Source organism: Amblyomma mixtum, chromosome 5 (assembly GCF_055824585.1).
Source record: "Amblyomma mixtum isolate Tamu chromosome 5, ASM5582458v1, whole genome shotgun sequence".
Lineage (NCBI taxonomy): Eukaryota > Metazoa > Arthropoda > Arachnida > Ixodida > Ixodidae > Amblyomma > Amblyomma mixtum.
Window position 1 is genome coordinate 4,229,402 of NC_143016.1, and position 18,040 is coordinate 4,247,441.

The 18,040-nt window shown below is 46.3% G+C and overlaps 2 protein-coding genes across 2 annotated transcripts in view; one reads left to right on the top strand and one right to left on the bottom strand.

Annotated features, from left to right (window-relative positions):
• IntS4 (integrator complex subunit 4) overlaps positions 1 to 18,040 on the top strand; it is a 33,193-nt gene that overhangs the window by 6,209 nt on the left and 8,944 nt on the right. Inside the window, exons 2-9 of the mRNA XM_089543102.1 lie at positions 4,925 to 5,015; positions 5,077 to 5,226; positions 8,333 to 8,767; positions 10,997 to 11,136; positions 13,273 to 13,393; positions 13,605 to 13,676; positions 15,030 to 15,204; positions 17,775 to 17,980. Of these exons, the coding sequence (XP_089399228.1) occupies positions 4,962 to 5,015; positions 5,077 to 5,226; positions 8,333 to 8,767; positions 10,997 to 11,136; positions 13,273 to 13,393; positions 13,605 to 13,676; positions 15,030 to 15,204; positions 17,775 to 17,980 (1,353 nt within the window). The 5' untranslated portion in view covers positions 4,925 to 4,961. The remainder of the gene's footprint in view (positions 1 to 4,924; positions 5,016 to 5,076; positions 5,227 to 8,332; positions 8,768 to 10,996; positions 11,137 to 13,272; positions 13,394 to 13,604; positions 13,677 to 15,029; positions 15,205 to 17,774; positions 17,981 to 18,040) is intronic.
• Cse1 (chromosome segregation 1) lies at positions 1,511 to 4,795 on the bottom strand. Its single transcript, XM_089543101.1, has one exon. The coding sequence runs from the start codon at positions 4,724 to 4,726 to the stop codon at positions 1,814 to 1,816; it is 2,913 nt and encodes a 970-aa protein (XP_089399227.1). The 5' UTR covers positions 4,727 to 4,795; the 3' UTR covers positions 1,511 to 1,813.

Consider the following 18,040-nt stretch of genomic DNA (forward strand, 5'->3'; position numbering starts at 1 on the left):
AACAGCCCGATCTATGAACTGGGCTTGTGTATAAGCAGTGTCCAAATCTGGTCATGGGCCCTTTAAAGGGACACTGAAGGCCTCTCCATCGAATTACTATTCTCAGTAAAAACTCATTTTCTAGCTCTTTCTGGGTAGGTTAATGTTTGTCTGGCAGCAAAAGACGCACTTATGGCTAAGAAAATTAATTAAAAAATTTTCCTGCCCATCGATTCAAACTCAAGACATCTACAGCAAGGACTGTTGCTACCGTTTTGAAGTGAATTGTAGTGTAGCATAGCCTGCACACCAAATTCCATGTCGACACACGCAGTTCACTAGCGAAATCATCCGGTGATGGCAACGCCTGTATTTTTTTCTAATAAAAGCTCCGTTTTCGGTTAGAGTGGTCTTTCAGTCTTTAGAGTGCTGTAATCAGTTGATGCAGCCAACTTCAGCTCGTCCTCAGTGTCCCTTTTCTGAACTTGCTGCATCGATTGAGCGACAGGTGCAGACGTAAAAACTGGCTAATTTCTCTGTCCAAACAGCTCGCAGCTTCCAGAAAGAAGCAAATTTGGCACGCAGCTTGCATGCATCGCATGCGCCTTTTCTTTCCTCCATGCGCAGGGCTCATATTCTAATTAGCATATTTCCATTTCCTATTCCTTCAAATATAACCCTGCCCAGGTAAATGCATAATATAACTGTTTTCCCATTTTCGCAGACCGACTTAACAAATAGTGTCTCTAAGCAGGAAACCAGTGCAACCTCATCGCATCCCCCCTCCCGTTCCTGGGACGGCAGGTTTGCTCTTCCTACTGCACTCTGCTTATCATTATCTATTCTTGAACTGGCTACTGGGACGCATATAAAAGTTTCCTCATGTTGCATTAGATTTGCACCAACAAAAGTGGTTCATGCAGAACAGATTGGGGACAACAAAATTAACCATACTGTGTGCATTGCTGTTACAAGAGAGAGCGCCGTCATAGCGCCACTCCCAAAAGCTTGCTCTATGGACTCCTCTACAGTTTCAAATAGTGCCTTCTCTGAAATGTTCCTAGCACTTCTGTGCCCTCCTTCCCCCTGGACATGAAAAGGATTTTTTTTTTTCTTTGAGGAGTGGTTTGCTGACACCAAGCTGGAACCTGCTGCTGATTGACGCTGTAGGTAGGTATGTGCACCATAGTCGCACCTCACCTGCACAACCAAAGATCGTGAAGCAGGGTGTACACTGTTTGGCTGGTGCAGGAAACCATACATCAATGTATAATCCACACGTGGGTGTGGCAATAGGCCACATGCATGGCCTAACTCCTTCTCTTGCAGTTCCATTACTGGCTTTCAACTAATCAACTTTACTGTAAGAAGTGATAACATGGCTAACTTTTTTTTTCATTCTGGAAGTCGGGCTACAATTTTGGTTTGCACTCTGACTGATTAACAGATAAGTCCATCTCATGCACATGGACCGTTTGGCAGAGTATCTGCCCATTTCCTCAAGTGGCAAGTAAGTATAAACAAGCAGACATGTCAACAAATGCTTGGTTTTAGCAGGGTTCAAAAAGAGGCTATTACAAAACCAAATCGTTCAGCCATGATAAGAATAGGCTGGGATTCAGGGACTTCACATCTGATGCAACGGGCTATCAGCAAGTAACAAGCATGCAGACTGTGCTACATCTTGCACATAGCAGCTGGTGCAAAACAGTGGCTGGAAACAATCATGAAAGTCTTCGCACACCCTTGCACAAAAGGTGTAGGTGCCACACACTCTGTTCAATCCAAACGGGGCCACTGTTCAATGCTCACTGCACTATGCAACACACTGTTCTCACGAAAGCTGCACATTGGCCATCTGAAAATAGCGCTGCAAAAAGTTGTTGGCTGCTGGCTGCAAAGAGCTATTGATGAGAGGAACCAGGCGGCCAGGATAGGCGGCCGACAGCTTCTGCAAGCTCTGTACCAGATGCAGCCGAGCATCGGGGATGGCTCCCTTGAACGGGTCGTGCTCCTTCTTGCCCGCGAAGATCAGCTGTGAATAGGCCGTCTGGTAGCCCGGCGTGTCCTCAATCTCCACAAAGTGCTCATCGTCCGGCACACTGTCATCCTCGGGCAGTTCAAAGAGGTCGATCAGCGCCTGCAGCAGGGGGCCCCAAAACTGCGCATACTCCCCTTCGATGAGGGCGGGAGCCTCTGTAAGGAGCTTGATAATGCCAACAGCGCAGATCTTCCGTTCCATCTGGCCCGTGACCTTTTGGACATCGGCGATGATCAGCCGCTCCAGCACCATGCCAAACATCTTAGCCTGGATGCTGTCCACTGTGGAGATGAGGGCAGGTGCACCATACCTGTACACATACAGATTAAAGAAGACCAGCAAGCCTCGCACAAATTTCGTAGTCTTCGAGCTTTGCAGCCGCTGAAAGAGGAGCAAGAAAATCTGCTTGATGTATTGACCCACCGCATCAGCACTCATGTGTTCAAGAATGCTCTGCACTATGTAGAATCCTTCATGATCGTTCGTTTTGGAAGCAATGAGCTTCTGAAAGACACCAAGCAGTCCCATGAGGCGGTCAGCAGCAAGAATTTGGGCTGCCCCACGTTCTATGAAGGCTTGCAGCAGACGGACTAGGGGATGAATGTTTCCTGGCCGCTCCCAAAGCACCGGAGCAAGCAGGCAGGGAAAAAGGGCCATGTACGGGTCTGGCACTGGCGAGCCGTGGCACTCGAGCATGAGGGACAGGAGCTGGAAAACGTAGGGGACAAACTCCTGGACATCCTGCTGGAGAATGTCCTGGAACACTGGAAAGAGGCTGCTCTCAAAGCTTGTCACGGCCGATGGGTCCTTCCCACAGGCAATCCGGATGGACAAGCTGAGTGTCTCAAACAGGAAGTGGTTGAAGTGAGGCTTTGTGGGGTTCTTGCTGGCCTGCACCAGCTTAGCCGTCAGAGTGGGAAGCAGCTGGCTGAGGTATGGCAGTATGTTCTCCTGCAGCAGGGAGAAGGTGCGCATCACTGCCTTCATGGTGTACTCATTCTCTGCAGATCCTGGATGGTTGAAGGACTGGAACATGTTCTTCAGCAGCTGCTCCGAAATGTGCCCCACGTCAGAGGCTGTGATCACAGCCTTCCCCTGTGGGTCTTTCATAGTGAACAACTTGTCCACGGCACTGGCAGCGTAAGTGTGGACTACATAGCTTGGAGCAAGGAACAAATGTACCACATGGGGCAGACTCTGAAGAATCACTTGCTTTGGCAGCTGGTTTCGGAACACCATCAAGTACTTGATTGCGTCGGCCTTCAGTACTGGGAACTCAGTCAGGTTCTGGTTTTGAAGGTCTGGGGCAATGAACTCCTGGTAGAAGTCTACAACATTGACAAGTGAGCTGGTCTGTGTGGTGCCCAGCTTGGCAGTCTGTGCTTTGACGGCCATGGATGTGACGAGATAGATGGCAACGTCTTTGTTCTTCCAGTTCCGTGCTGGCTCTTTGGCAAACAGTTGCAACATGGCTGTTATGTACTGAGAGAAGGTACTGGTGATCTTCTGCTCAAAGTGTTTGGACAAAGCACGCACCAAATCACATGCTGCACGCCGTCGAGTATCAATATCCGAGCCTTCAATGTCCTTGCGCACATACTCCTCAGGGTTGTCCTCAAACAATTCTTCATCGCTTGCACGAAACTCCATGTTTGGTATTATTACCTTCTCACAAATAGAACTCAGCACACTGGCATCTTCAAAGAGCTGCTTGTAATGGGGTCGCTCAGCGACAGCGGAGAGGAAATGTATGGCATTGCTGACCAGAATGTCGTACTTGGCCTGCGGCCCGGTGGTTGTCAGAAGGTGCCACACAGCGGTGACGAAGCCCGGGAGGTACGCCTGGAACTCCTCGTCGTACTTCTGTGCGTACAGGCCCACGTTGTCGCAGATCTGGGACTTGAGCTGCTCCAGCAGCCCCGCCTCTTCGTCTTGCTCGGTCTGCAGGAGTTTGTTGTCCGCTGTCAGGAGGGCGAGGAAGTGCGTCATCCAAATCTCCATGTTGTCCTCGAATATCTCCGGCAGGTCTTGGTAGTTGAGGCTGTAGAACACCTTGGCGATGAGGACCAGAGAGCTGAATATTACCTTCAGGGCGGTGGGGTTGCTCGCGTGCGTCTTGGCCAGCTCCATGGTGGCCACGAACAGGTCGGTGAAGGGCTTGGCAAAATTGTCCAGAACGTACTTGATCTCGGTCCACAGCTCCTGAGACTTGAACTCGTAGCGGTAGCGTTTGAAGAGCGAGTGCGCGGTGCGCAGCACGCCATTGATAATGTGGAACTCGCCGCTCTGGAAGTGGCCGATCATCTCGGGCAGCAGGTTGGGCCAGCGCGCGGGGAAGTCCTCGCGGCCGATGATGCTGACGGCGTCGCTAAGTTGCTTCTGCAGCTGCTCGGGGCTGCGCAGCATGAGGCCCACCACCATCTCCCGCACGGCGGCCCGGTCGCTCGGGTGCACCCGGTCGCTACCGTCCTCGGGAACCGCCCAGTGGCGCTTAACGTAGTTCTTGAATGCAATCGCGCCGGCCACGCGAACCATCAACTCGACGTCGGCTTTGTCCACGAGGTGCAGCAGCAGAACCGGGTAGTTCTGGTTCACCTCCACTGTCTCGAGAAATTTCTCCGCATTGCGCCGCGTCGTCGCGTCCGCCTGCAGCGTCTGCTGAAGGTAAGAGGCAAGCGTACTCAGATTGTTGTCAGTTATTTCCATCCTGCCTCAAGTGGACATTTGCTCGCACACAAACTTTAAATGACGGCTTTCGAACTCTCGTTCTCAGTCCCTCTAGCTCTCGCTCCAAGAATAAAAAATCATTGTTCGCCGCTAGAGCGAAGCACAGTACATTACAGAAACTTGAGAAAACGCTTTGTGGTGATACGCTCATGGAGAAATTGACTACATACTCCACAGGACTAATGAGTGACATGAAGACCTAAAGCACGAAACGATGGCGGCAGTGTTGAAGAAACGAGCGTTGGCAGAGTTCAGCCAAGTTTTACAGGCAAGCTCTTGATCTCTGAGTACTCTAGCGTGCGATTTGTTTGACGTCGTTTTTAACGCAGGAGGAGCCGCCAAAACCGCTGAAGAAGCTATGCATATCCAAGAAGCCGGCGCCGCAGAGAACAGTCGATGTCGCAGAAGTCCTGCAGTCGGGCAGTTCGTCGGATGTGATTATGATGCTGATTCAACTATCAGAATGCCTGCCCACCCAGGTATTGCCCCTGGTGCAGTAACCTCTTCTGTTCAACGCACGGACTGTGTCGTTTAAACATTTAACCGTGACCGACGGTTTGTTGCAACGCTAAGCGCGCACTGTAAGATGCTTCCCTCGATTAAACCTCTCGCTTGTTCGAACTGGAATTTGACGCAGAGATGACATACGACGGTCGTGCTTTTCAAGTACCAAGTTTGGATGAAGTACTTATCTGATTTGATCAAAATTAACTATAAATCCGTGTCGTCTGCAGCGTTGGTGGCCCCCCCATAACAAGCAGCTTTCGCATATGCGCGTTAAGCGTTGCAACAGTAATATTGTTCAAAAACAGCGAGATTGTGTCTTGGAAAGTCCACAGCTGAGAACGAACAGCGATGGTCCCGGGTTCGATCCGCAGACCTGGATGAACGAGTTATTACTTTTTGTGCGACTCCTGCGTTTCAGGGACTATGGACTCTTCACCAAAGCATTTCACTTTTTTCTGCAGCTGGTGAATAGCTGATCCCTTCCCAACTATCTCCCTCATTTATTGGTCAATAACACTTTAGTTTTGGTCAAGGACCTTGGTCTTAGTTGAATTCATTAATGTTTCATGTCACAGTGGTTGAAATCGTTTTTTGAATTTGCCTACCGTGATTAGGCCATATGTGATACTTTCTCCACGTTTCATAGTGATAAGACACAGATGCCTTGTCATTTTACACCTTGAATGCACTCTTACTTCAGAAAAGTGTGTTATGACTCTTGACAGTTTTTTGTTCCTGGTGAAATGTTTGTACATTTCACATCCTTGAAAGCCAATTTGTTAACATGAGGGTGGCAGTCTTTTTAATGCAGACCTTAAGAACACTGGGTAGGCTAAAATGGGAAAGAAACAAAAATTCAAGTTTAGGTTTTTCTACTAGTCTTGAATGTCAAAACATTGCTGAGTAATATTGATAATATTATCAACAGTAATGTCAGTAATAATATTAGTAATAATGCTGAGTAATGTTCATAGTTCAGCGCAGTTGTGTGTCTTTCTCTTATACGAACTTTCCACAGTTAAACGCCTGCCATAGAATGCTTTTGTCAGCTAAACCGGTGAATGGTTAGAGCTCGACTTTCGCACAGAAATGGCATTTGGTCGGCAGAACTGTTTTATACCTCATTCGTTCGAAGTACTTACCTGAATTGATAAAAAGTCAGATATTTGCACCATCTGCAGCGTCGAAAAAAACCAAACAAGCTGTTCTCACAGCGATTGCATGTACTGGTGGCGCCATCTCCATGGAGATTCAGCAAAGAAGTGTTGGGAGGGGGTGTTTTGTGGGAGGTCTGAAGACTCATTTCGACTGCTTTTATCAGTAACCACAAAAACTTAGTTTGTCCAAAACTGCACTTAAATTTGAAGACTCATGAAAAAGGCCCCCTCTCTCCCTTGCCAAATCTCCGCGGTCGAGAAAACGAAACCAATTAATGCTTAGTTTCGAATGCATATTTCAGAATTGCCATCTTAGACTTAGTGTTCACATTCAGTGATGGCATCATGGCCGGAGTTGACACCCTGTGATATACCTAGTGGTATCCCATAGCAGGGGGTGGATTAAAAAAAAATTTACAATGCCACCAAGAAACTATGAAGAAACAGAAATGTAAAAACATCGCAATTATATAAACACGACAACCGAAAGTTTAGTCCTATGATATACAAGCAATACATCACACTGCAGTGCAAAAACAATGACTGTTTAGGTCACGACTCAGAAGTAAATGTAGAGTTTCACTCTGGAGTACATCTTGTGGTTGTGTTATTGTGTCATTATTGTACGAGGGCAGTCAGAGTTAAACACGGCAATATGAAAAATTGTGTATGCAGTATACAAAAAGCATTTTCTTTCATCTTCCAGCCGATAGTACTAGCAGGCCGCCTTTTCCATGTCCTGCTGCATAATTGTGTGATGTTCACATTGTCAGGCTGTTTATTTCTGGGCATGTCACCAATAGCAACCGTAGTGCTTATGTTACCCAGCAAATGTGTGTCACAAAGCAATGTTTGCCTTTCTGTTATGTAGAACCTAATAAGTGATGTGGTGTGCAGCACTATTCTTGGTGCGTGAAATTCTTCAAACTAAATTTCAGGACATGAACTCTTACAGTTGCCCCAATCCATCTATTTGCCTTTATCTGGAGGACATTGTACAGAAACTGCACCAGACGGATACTAAGAACACAAGACTAACAGGAAGAACGACAGATAAATGCACTTGGTTTGTCTGTCATTCTTTGTGTAGGTCTTATTCTTGATATCTATCAGATGTGGTTTCTGTATCCTCCGTTATTGCCCTAGAGGACATGGGATCACATCTTAGCCGCTGTGGCCGCATTTTGGTGGAAGCAAAATATAAAGGACACCCATGTGCTGTGCGATTTAAGTGCATGTTAAAGAGCCCCCTGAGGTTGAAATTAATCCAGCACCCTCCACTGTAGTGACTTTCCTCTTTCCCTCCTTCCCACCCCTTTCACCCCATTTCTCACAGCGTAGCTCAGGTGCCCACCCTGAGTGACATCTTTCCTTTCCTTGGTGCTAATTATTATTGCATTGATGAAAAGTAACTCCAGTGAAAGTATTGATTTGTAGTGCGATTTTGGCAGCTGCTTGCAAAGTGCCAATGTCACTTGAACTGAATGTCGTCCAAAGCAATTTAGAGCTGGGATGTCAGTGAACATTGCACAGAGCATGTTGTACATCTTGCCTTTGTTCATAGTTTATTTGCTTGAAGAAAACTTTGGTAGCAGCAGTGCTCTCTTCTTTTTCTTTCTCTGAACGCTTTTATGGTGGAAAAAGGGTGCTGAATTTCTTTTTATAATGATTAACGAAGCAGGCATACTGACGAGTTAGTGTATTCCATGATGGCCCTATTACCCATGTACTACTGCATTTAGTAGTTGAAGACGCATGATAACCAAGCGGTATTGTTGGGCTGAGGAATGCTTGTGTGTGTGTAAGCTTTATCACAACATGAAAAATTTGCATGTTCTTACCTAAATAGCATGCTTTATTAAACATTTATTGCTCGGTAATATTGCAATATGGTAGAGTGACCGTGAGAACTGTGCTGCAGCCGGAAGAGACACAGAGTGTGTATCGTTCCCTGCTGGAGCACTTTCCGTCGGAGCGGGAGGCCGTGGCTCGGGCCAAGCTGGCCTCAGTGCTGGGACAGCTGGCCAGCAGCCAGGGCCTGGACCCGGCTGCCACGCTGGAGGACTTGGCCGCACTGCTCAAGGCGGAGACATCGCATGCTGTGCTGGCCTCCCTGGTTGACGCATTGCACTGTGTGGGGCGGCTGCCGGCTGGCGACAAGCGCATCCAGCAGCGGGCCACCCAGCTGGCGAGGCAGGCGCTGCTGGACAGCAACCACCGGGTGCAGTGCAAGTGCTTGCGCCTGCTCAGCGACCTGCTGCCCACGGATGGGCGGCCGGAGGCCCTGTCTGCCCTGCTCAGTGACTACAGCCGCCACCAGGACCCTCGCGTCCGCACTGAGGCCTTCCAGGCCATGGTCAGCTGCTGTTGCCTGTTTCCACCTTTTCCCTTCTCCACCGCATTTAGCTGTTTGAATGCCACCAGTGGCATGACCATTCAGCAGACCTCATAGTTTTCTAACCATACGTGAGCCCTATGGTGAGAGCGATAGAAATCGTTAGCACTTTGGCTGATTGTAATGAGAGCTGAGGGCTATTTTTAGGCATGTGCGAATAGTGAATTTTCAGTTTGAAGTGAATATCAAGCGAATAGGAATTTTGTTCGAATAGTTTCGAAGCGAAGCGAATAGTTTGTGATTTGAATTGTAGTTGTTAAAAAAAATGGTCAGTTCATTAGAGCTTCATAGCCTGCTCCAAAAGACATGGTTCGCAGAATTCACTAAGACAACTAAAATAAGAATGAAACAATATAAAAATAAATGCTTTCAAACTTACATTAGGCAGTGTTCAAACTGCAGCAAGCCAGAATAGCATCACAGTCTCAAACCCTTACCATGCGATTCTTTACATGCTGCTTATTTTAAATATAAAAATTGCTCACAGATTTAGCGGACAGTGAAATTTCGGACTGGTCACATCTGACACCGCAATTTCTCTGACTTCTTTTGGGCGGCATTCGGTCATGTGACCACACTGCGCATGCCTGATCGTGCGCTCGTAGTGCTGCTAGAGAGGGCTATGGCCTGAGTCTTCGTATGATTACACTAAAGTCTAAAGATATCAGCAAAGGCACTCCACATGCTCCTGAAGTGCCACGCTGCCGTACACCTATCAAAGGACGCAGTACGTGTACTATCAAAGGACGCAGTATGTGTACTATCAAAGGACACAGTACGTGTACTATCAAAGGACGCAGTACGTGCAAGTTCTGTGGCGGTTCCTTGCATAAACCAACCTCGAAGTGCTGTGTTGCTCTAGATGGAGGTGCATTGTCAGCTTTGGTCAGCACGAAGTGCATGGAAATGTGAGTACGGCCTCTTGCACTACCAGACGCACCACTGCATAAAGATGCGGGGTGCACCCATCCTTGGTGAGAAGGTTTAAATGGAGATCTTTCTGAAGTGAGTACATTCGTCTAAACACGCAAAAAGGTGCGAGGGAAACACAGCGATGGCATACCCCTATGGCAAGATCGTGAGCGCTGGAAAATGGTGATGCTACACAAGGCAAACACTGATCAAAGTACTTTGCAGTGCCAGCTTTCTCATTGTGACACCTAAAATAAGTGTCGGGTCACCTTTCATCTAATATCAACTGTCGAAGGGTGTACACAGCAAGGTATCGCCGGCTTCAAAGTTGGTGTCCCATGACACCACAAATACGAAAGTTATCACCAATGGAGCACTTGCCTCACTCATGTTTTTAGTTCTACATTCTTCTCTTTTTCATCAACTTCGTCTTTCAGGCTTTCCATGCACCAGCACAGGGCAGTTCCAGCTGCGGCTTGTTCTCTGTCACATCTTGGCTGTTGTCTGTCTGGTCTTTTGTCCCATTACATGCTCTCATTGGTGACATGCCGAACTGTGCATCCGTCAAAGGCCCCATTTCTAGACCTGGGCGCCGTATTGTGTGCACGACGCCTTCCGACATCCAGAATGGTGCGATTGCACGGAAGCATCAGAGTATACATAAGACCATCGATTGCTTCATCCAGTAGCTCATTTTTGCGAATTCTAGAACTTCTAAAAAGTTCAAAAATATTTGAGGTTTCTGAATAATGCTATTTGCTTCGAAACTTGAATCGAATACTACATTATTCACTTCGATATTTGAAACGTTCGAGTATTCACTCAGCCCTAGTATTTTTCTGTATTTTATGAGGGTTTGAGGTATGTTCTTGTGCCATTGCCAAATCGTACTACTTACATACTTGGAGAAGTTCTCATACATGGTGGAAATAGTCACGTGGGAGCCTGTTATTGTTTACTGGACTTTCTAGATTACATAGCTGTGCTTGTAGCCAGTTGCCACTTTTCTTCGAAACACCATAACTGAGCATGGTTCTCTCTTTTCATTGCCGGTGTCTGGAGTGGTTATGGAGACAGGTTATGGGTTATGGGATTGGCTGTTTGTGCTGTTCCTTGCAACTTCGAAAGACCTGAGTCCAGGCTAGCATTGAAGGAAACTTTGTGCAACAAGAAAAATTTTGGTTTCAGGCTTGCATTTGGTGCGATTGTCCAGCCATTGAGCCTTGGTTGGGTGGATGGCTGAGTGATGCCTAGCCTAAGCAGATTCTTTTCATGCAGTACCGGCTCCACGAGCGTGGCATGAAGCTGGATGTGCACCTGTATGAGCACGTGGCAGCTGCCTTGAATGATGACTACGAGAGTGTGCGGATAGCTGCCCTGAAGCTGGTGCAAGTGATAAGCCACGTGCATGGCGACAAGTGAGTGCTCTGTCCCACTTGAGTTGCCTTCTGACCCGGGCTAACAAGGCCTGATTTGCAAAGTGGAACATTGCTGTGTCTCTTGGAAAATTCCTTGCCAACTACTTGGCGGGCATTGCGTTTTCCAAAGTCATCCTGTAATGAATGCCATTAGATGATATTACACTACAGTGACATATCTTGTTTATTGTAATTATTCACGGCGGCTCAGTGTGTGTGGTGTGGTGCTGTCATGTGTGATTCCTCAAAGCACAGCATAACCATATGATCATTGTGGAAGCAGCTTGTCAGCATTTTTCCATGTCGTAGTTTCTTTCATGCTGTGTGCTGCTGCACACTGCAGCCACTTGCTCATGCTTGAGCAAGTGGCTGTGCAGGATTTTTTTTGTGTGCTTTAAGGGGGGACCCTGGTCTTGAAAAAAAAATTTATTAATCTAGATATAGTAATGAAATTTTCAGGCCACATGTATTTTTGTGAGCTGATTTTAGATATGTCATTTAATTTTGTGTAAAACAATTCCTTGAGCACTGATGCAAATTTTATGCGTCTTTTGGAGAGAGCATATAAGAAAATTTGCTGCAGGAAACCCACTGAAATGCATGCCATTGGGCTCTCTTGACACCAAGGGATGCAATAAGGGTAAAATTATCATCCTGGCTATCATAGAACTTGAGTTACAGGGTACTGAAGCTGCCACTTCACAAACGGGAATACACACTTTTCTTCTCATTTCTGAAGTGACAACTTCAAAACTCTATAACTCAAGTTCTATGATAGCCAGGATGATAATTTTACCCTTATTGCATTCATTGGTGTCAAGAGAACCCAATGGCATGCATTTCAGTGAATGCATTGCAGCAAATTTTCTGCAAAATTTTTCCCAAAATACTTGCATAAAAATTGCACAAGTGCTCAAGGAATTGTTTTACATGAAATTAAATGACATATCCAGAATCAGCGCACAAAACTACATGTGGCCTGGAAATTTCATAACTGTGACTTCATTAATAAACATTTTTTTTCAAAGACCAGGGTCCCTTCTTAAAGCACTACTCATATATGCAAGCAGAACGACACTTTTTCACTGAACAATTAAAGCATGCTTGAGATGGATCTGTATGTAGGTCTGTGTTGCTTTGTTTTTAGCACCTTGACTGTGTTGTTGCATTGCTGTGTTTTTACTCTGCTTGTGCTTTGAATGGTTAGTATATGTTCTTTAAAGTTGTTTTCTCTGTCTAGTGGCTTTTTGCTTCAATTGGCGTTCCTCCTCTCTCTGTTTTTAAACTGCTATAGCTGTGCCTCCATTAAGCTGAGAATGGCTGGCCACTATTGTTCACCATTTGGTCGCACCTGTGCATCCCCTTTTACCAGGCTATTCTTTGCAGAACCAATTTGGCCCACTGCTGTGCCTGTGCTGGGAGCTTCGTTTTAGTGGAGATCAAATGCAAAAATGCTCACATGCAGTGTTTCCAGTGGGCGGTCAGGATTAATCCAGAGAACTTCACTGATGTTTCATGTTACAACTGAAAGTCCTCTCAGTTAGATCCAAAAGCCCCCATGGCCGCTTGATGATGCATTCTATTTTTTCCGCCATCATTGGGATTTTCTGTACTATCTGCGAGCACACACACACACGCTGCCGGCTTTTCTCGTAATGGGACTAGTAGTACTTATGCATTAAAAATCCATAGATGTAACAGTCTGAGAGATGATTGAAGAGGCAAAGAAAGCAAAATAAATAAAGAAAGAAACTCTCTTCACAGGATTAATGGCAGCCAGTGGCGACTGACAGCTTTTATTGGCTGCCATCTGTAAGCCCTCGCAAGCGGCCTTTGGGACTGGTCACTGTTTGATGTGGAGTTTCCCGACTGGTGTGATCTAAGCGCTCTGGCAAGGGTGACACTGAAAGAAACAGGGGTGCAGTACCAATGGAGCCCTTGCTTGTGTGCTTAGAGAAATCTCTACAATTGGACATGCCTTTTGGGTGACTGGGCTGACAAGTGTTTCAGGTCGGGTGGGACAGTTCTGTATACAGCTCTGTTTGAGCGATGTCGCGTGGACTGCCGCAGCCAAATAGCAGTGAGCAGTGGTCTGGGGCAATGTGACAGAGCCTGGTGGTATTGTTCCCCCCACAGCCCCGTGCAGGTGCGCAAGAGCCAGGAGCAGATTCGGCTGGCGGATGATGCCTTTGCCAAGATCTGCCAGATGGTTGGGGACCTCTCCATGAGTGTGCGTGTGGAAGCAGCCTCTTTGATGGTGAGCATCCTCCTCTTCGTGGTGGATAAGCCGGCAGAGAATGCGTTGCCAGTTGCTGCTCTGCCTGCCAGGTTTAATTTGTTGGGGCAGTGTACAGAGGAGGATGAAGGAAAGCGGCTACATGGCCGTATTCGTAAACATTTATGAGATCATCAGCAGCTTTCTCGTGTTAGATAGTGGTTTTGAAATTAAACTTGGTGACTCACTGCAGGGGACCATGGGACATGTGAGCCTGCACTTCCTGGAGCAGACCCTGGACAAGAAGCTCATGTCGAACCTCAGGGTAGGCACCATCCCTTTGAGTCGTCACTGATATGAGCACTTGGGCTGTTTGTCTTGCGGTGGCAACTGTTGTCTCTCTCGGGCAGGGGTCCTTTTAAGTGGGAACACGGCTTTCAACATCAACTTTCCTCTTTTTGATGGGTTTCGGTGAATTTTTTTTTGCCTGTTAGGTTTCCAAACGTAAGTGCACAAATTTCAGCACTATACCCAAAGAACTTTATTTTCTTCGATATTTTTTTCTCTTCTACACCTTCTGGAAAGTCTGTAGACTAGATAAATCATGGCAGAAAACTGCTTCAAGCTTCATTGGATTTCTGAATGTATGCTACGCATCATGGCCATCTTATTTTATTATTTCCGCGAGAAGAAAATTTTTAATTGTTAATTCTTGATGTGTAGTAACTGTAGAAATGTGTCAATTGCAAACAAATTATCACAACAAAACTTCATAATTCTTCAACCTCATAAAATAAGATTGTCATTGTATTTGATGTGGTTTAGAGAGTGCAACAAAATGAGCAGGGTGGAACAGTCATGAAGAAATGAGCTGCACAAGGTGAGCAGCACCCCAGAAAAGCAGTTTTGAGGAAAGAGCATTCAAAGTTGAGTGCCATGTTTATTTCTCGAGAGGGCATCAGGGTTGTAGTCCTTCGTGCTATTTTGAATGCAGCATTGCTTGGCTATCCGACCTTTCACCTGGGTCGCTTTTGATTGCTCCTTTCTCCACGTGGCATACTTTTCATCTGCTTTTAGTAGAATGTTTTGTGGTAGCAATGGCGCCCAAAGAACTTAGATGCATTTCCATAGCATCCGCCACACGGTTTTCAATGCTGATCAAGCCATTTTCTGTCGACACTACCAGCGGGCCTGAAGTTCTTGGATACACTTTATGACGCCTTCTGCAATAAATTCACTAGAGCAACCCGCAAAGTGGTCTTCTTACTAATCTTGTTCATGAGCTGCTTTCACTTGCCAGTGCTGTAATAATGCACCCAATGCACCGTTTGGTGCTTCTTTTTAAAGTGGTGTCGGTCGTCGAAGTTTTGAGTGCACGACTGCATGACTGGCAATCATGGCTTGGTGATGTATGCCTGTGCGCCACAGCTCATGCGATGCACCCATGCAACTGGCAATCCTTGTGTCAGCGTGGCGATCCTGGCATCAGCATAGGGCCAACCAAGCAGCACACGCTTTAGCTGGTGAGGGGAAATGGTTGCAAGTGTTTCTGTGGTTGCAGCAGACATCTTATTTCCTCACCTGTGCCTGTGGGTTTCCTCGCAGCACTGTTCTCTCGCTGCAGAGTACCATTTTCCCCAGCAGGGGCGCATTATTTATTCTGGCTGTGTACCTGCAGCGCAAGCGATCTGCCCACGAGCGTCAGCGGGAAAGCTACGAGAGCGGCGAGTGGTCATCGGGCCAGCGGTGGGCGGATGATGCCCCTCGGGAGGAAGTGGACGCCCAGAGCGTGAGCCTTATGGGCTCAGGGGCCTGCGGCGCCTTTGTGCACGGCCTGGAGGATGAATTCCTTGGTGCGGCGGTTATTATATTGGTCATTTGTTATGCCCTTGAATGTGCAGAGTAACACAACTGTGTGCAGTGAAATTTCCAATATGACAGACTTACAGTATTTACCTGTATGTAGCGCGACCAAAATACGTGAAGGTTTACTATGTGGGCGTGAAGTGGTTGGAGGGAAAACATAATTTTAAAATAAGGGTTGACTTTGCAGGAACATAAACGAAAAAAAAAAAAAGAAAACTCAATGTAACGTGAGGAACGAAGTTGCAGTATACAGAAAGGTAGGTGGAAGTTCATGAACAAATGTACCTCAAAAATGGCTTTCACATGCCCCTTCTATTTCAAGAGAGCTGCACGAAAGATTAGCAGATAAGACAGATACGAAGATAAGCATGGAGTCTCGCCACGTTATCATCATATCGACCGTGCACTTTAGAGGCTTTGTCGTAAAAATGAAACTTCTCCCAGTCGCTCAACCTTGAGACGAGTCATACCTCCCAAACATCAGCCACGGTTCCCGGCAGCTTTTAAACGAGAGTCTTTGTCTTACACATAAAACAGTGCAGCAGCATGCAGATTTTACTTCACTAAAATGTGCATTAGATACCAATACAGAGAGAAGCAGTGAGACCGCCTTTTCGTGTGCAGTAGCGGCGCCACGCTTTCTGTGCACCCAAAGCAAATTACCGCGATTAGCATGCGACATCAGCGGCACTGCAGACTTTCAGACAGAGGCCTTTATGTCTTAGGCGTTCTATTGTATTTCCTTGGGACAATGCGTTTCACGCTTGATATGCAAGTGCGCAGTCTCCAGTGACGAATTTCTTTCTGCTCTGCTGTTGTTCTGATAAGAGCTTGCACTGGCCAGCCAAGGTGCCATTCTTTGTTTTTTTTTTTTTCCTCATTTCCCGAAGTTGAGAATCAACATGCATGGAGCATCAACTAACATGCGAGTAATTATGGCAGTGTGCTTTTGTGTCCACGTAATATTTCATTATAATGCGCATATTTGATTTTAACATGAGGGGGAATTTGTCCTTCTATTTTCTGTTATAAAACTTGCATTATATTTGAATAACTACACTAATGTTTACAAAGAAACTGATTGAAGGTTGTCATGAAGCATTGTAAGGCAGCCAGATATTTTCATACTGGCTGGTTAGCATCAGAGCAAATGCACGGGTCAGTTGCATTAGTGCAGCTTCTGTTTCATTGCTTGATAATGAACTTTACTAGTACTTTGATGGATGTCTATAGCATAGTTTGCTGTTTTGTGTCTGTTTGCTTTCCCTTTGTTTTTAACCCTTGACTCAGCTTTTTTTATTTTTCCTGTAGCTTCCTGATGGTTCTTGCACGCATTTTGTTATTATTTCTTTTAATTTTGTTACTTCATCTTCAATTTTTGCTCAGGCATAATTTTTATTACTTATTTGTTTGTTGCATTTGATCTTTTTATGTTTGTTTCTGTCCTCTTTTTTTTCACTTTGGTTTTCCTCAGGTGTGGTTTTAAGCTCCTTTTCATGTTTAACATCTGTGACTTGAAGGTGTACTGAAGATCGTTCTGGAAAAGTTTGAGAAGGTGTGCTAAAGAGTGTTCTGGAAAAGTTTGTTTTTTAGCGTTTCCATGATAAAATAGTTGGTTGGTTTGTTTGTTTGGGTTTAATGTCCCAAAGCGACTCAGGCTATGAGGGACGCCGTGGTGAAGGGCTCCGGAAATTTCGACCACCTGGGGTTCTTTAACATGCACTGACACCGCACATCACACGGGCCTCTAGAATAGCATTTGCGACGTTTCAGTCACAGACAACATAACCATAAATTAAGCCCATGGAAATAAAAATATATGTGGACTATTTGCTTTCGCGAGACTCAATCTCAGCGCTCTGCGAAGGCCAGTGAAAATACTATAATCCGTGAAGACAACCAAAGTAATTTTATTACTCTTTTTTTTTGGCATGATGTAAGCAATATTTTGATAAAACTGTTGCATATTTGTAGTTCGGGGAACATATCACCAAAATAACAAGCCCAAAGCAAGCAAGCTATGTTTTCTTGCCATGGAGGTGATGCATCCGACCGTCTGCTCTGACTAAACATAGTCTGACCAGCAGCTCGTACATTTTCGAACATTGCTCCGCATATTACTCTGCCAAGGTCAGAGCAGCAAGCCACCACTCGATTGGCTGAAAAGCACTCTGCGCCTGCTTTTCGCCATGGCAGCCATGTTGGTTGTCCTCTCCTACTCTCTGCGTTGACATAAAAAAATGGTGGGTGCTGGGACATTTAATCCAACTTAAGAAGGAAATCGGTCGCACAGGGTAATAATTAGGAGTTTCTAAGAATGCTCGGAGAGTGTAGATAGAGTTTTGTGATAAAAAGATTGACTCCAGCAGGCACCAGACCATGTTCATGTTTCGCACCTCGATGAGCATTGGACCGTTTCTCTCATCCATCGGTACTGTCTGTGCAGCTAGTGGCCTCTTCTGTGAGGCCAGACGGAAACAGAACTGGCACTCTTTGAGCTTTAGCTTGGAACAGAGCAGTGCTGACTGTGGAGCCCTCCTGTGCTGACCACGTGCAGAAGTGCGGCTGGCGTCTCTGGACTCCCTGTGTCGCCTGGCGCTGCAGTTTCCATCCTTTGCTGCCCAGTCACTGGACTTCATCGTCGACATGTTCAACGACGAGATTGAGGAGGTGCGCCTCAAGGCCATCCAGTGCCTGGGCCGCATCAGCAACCAAATTGTGCTGCGGGAGGACCAGCTTGAAACGGTCCTGGCAGTGCTCGAGGTAGGCCACAGCACCTTGCCAGTCGGGACGTGTTGATCTCATTTGAGGTGACATGCTTTT

Excerpts from the sequence above, each read along its gene's own strand:
- Cse1 (XM_089543101.1), bottom strand. The coding sequence starts at position 4,726 with ATGGAAATAACTGACAACAATCTGAGTACGCTTGCCTCTTACCTTCAG.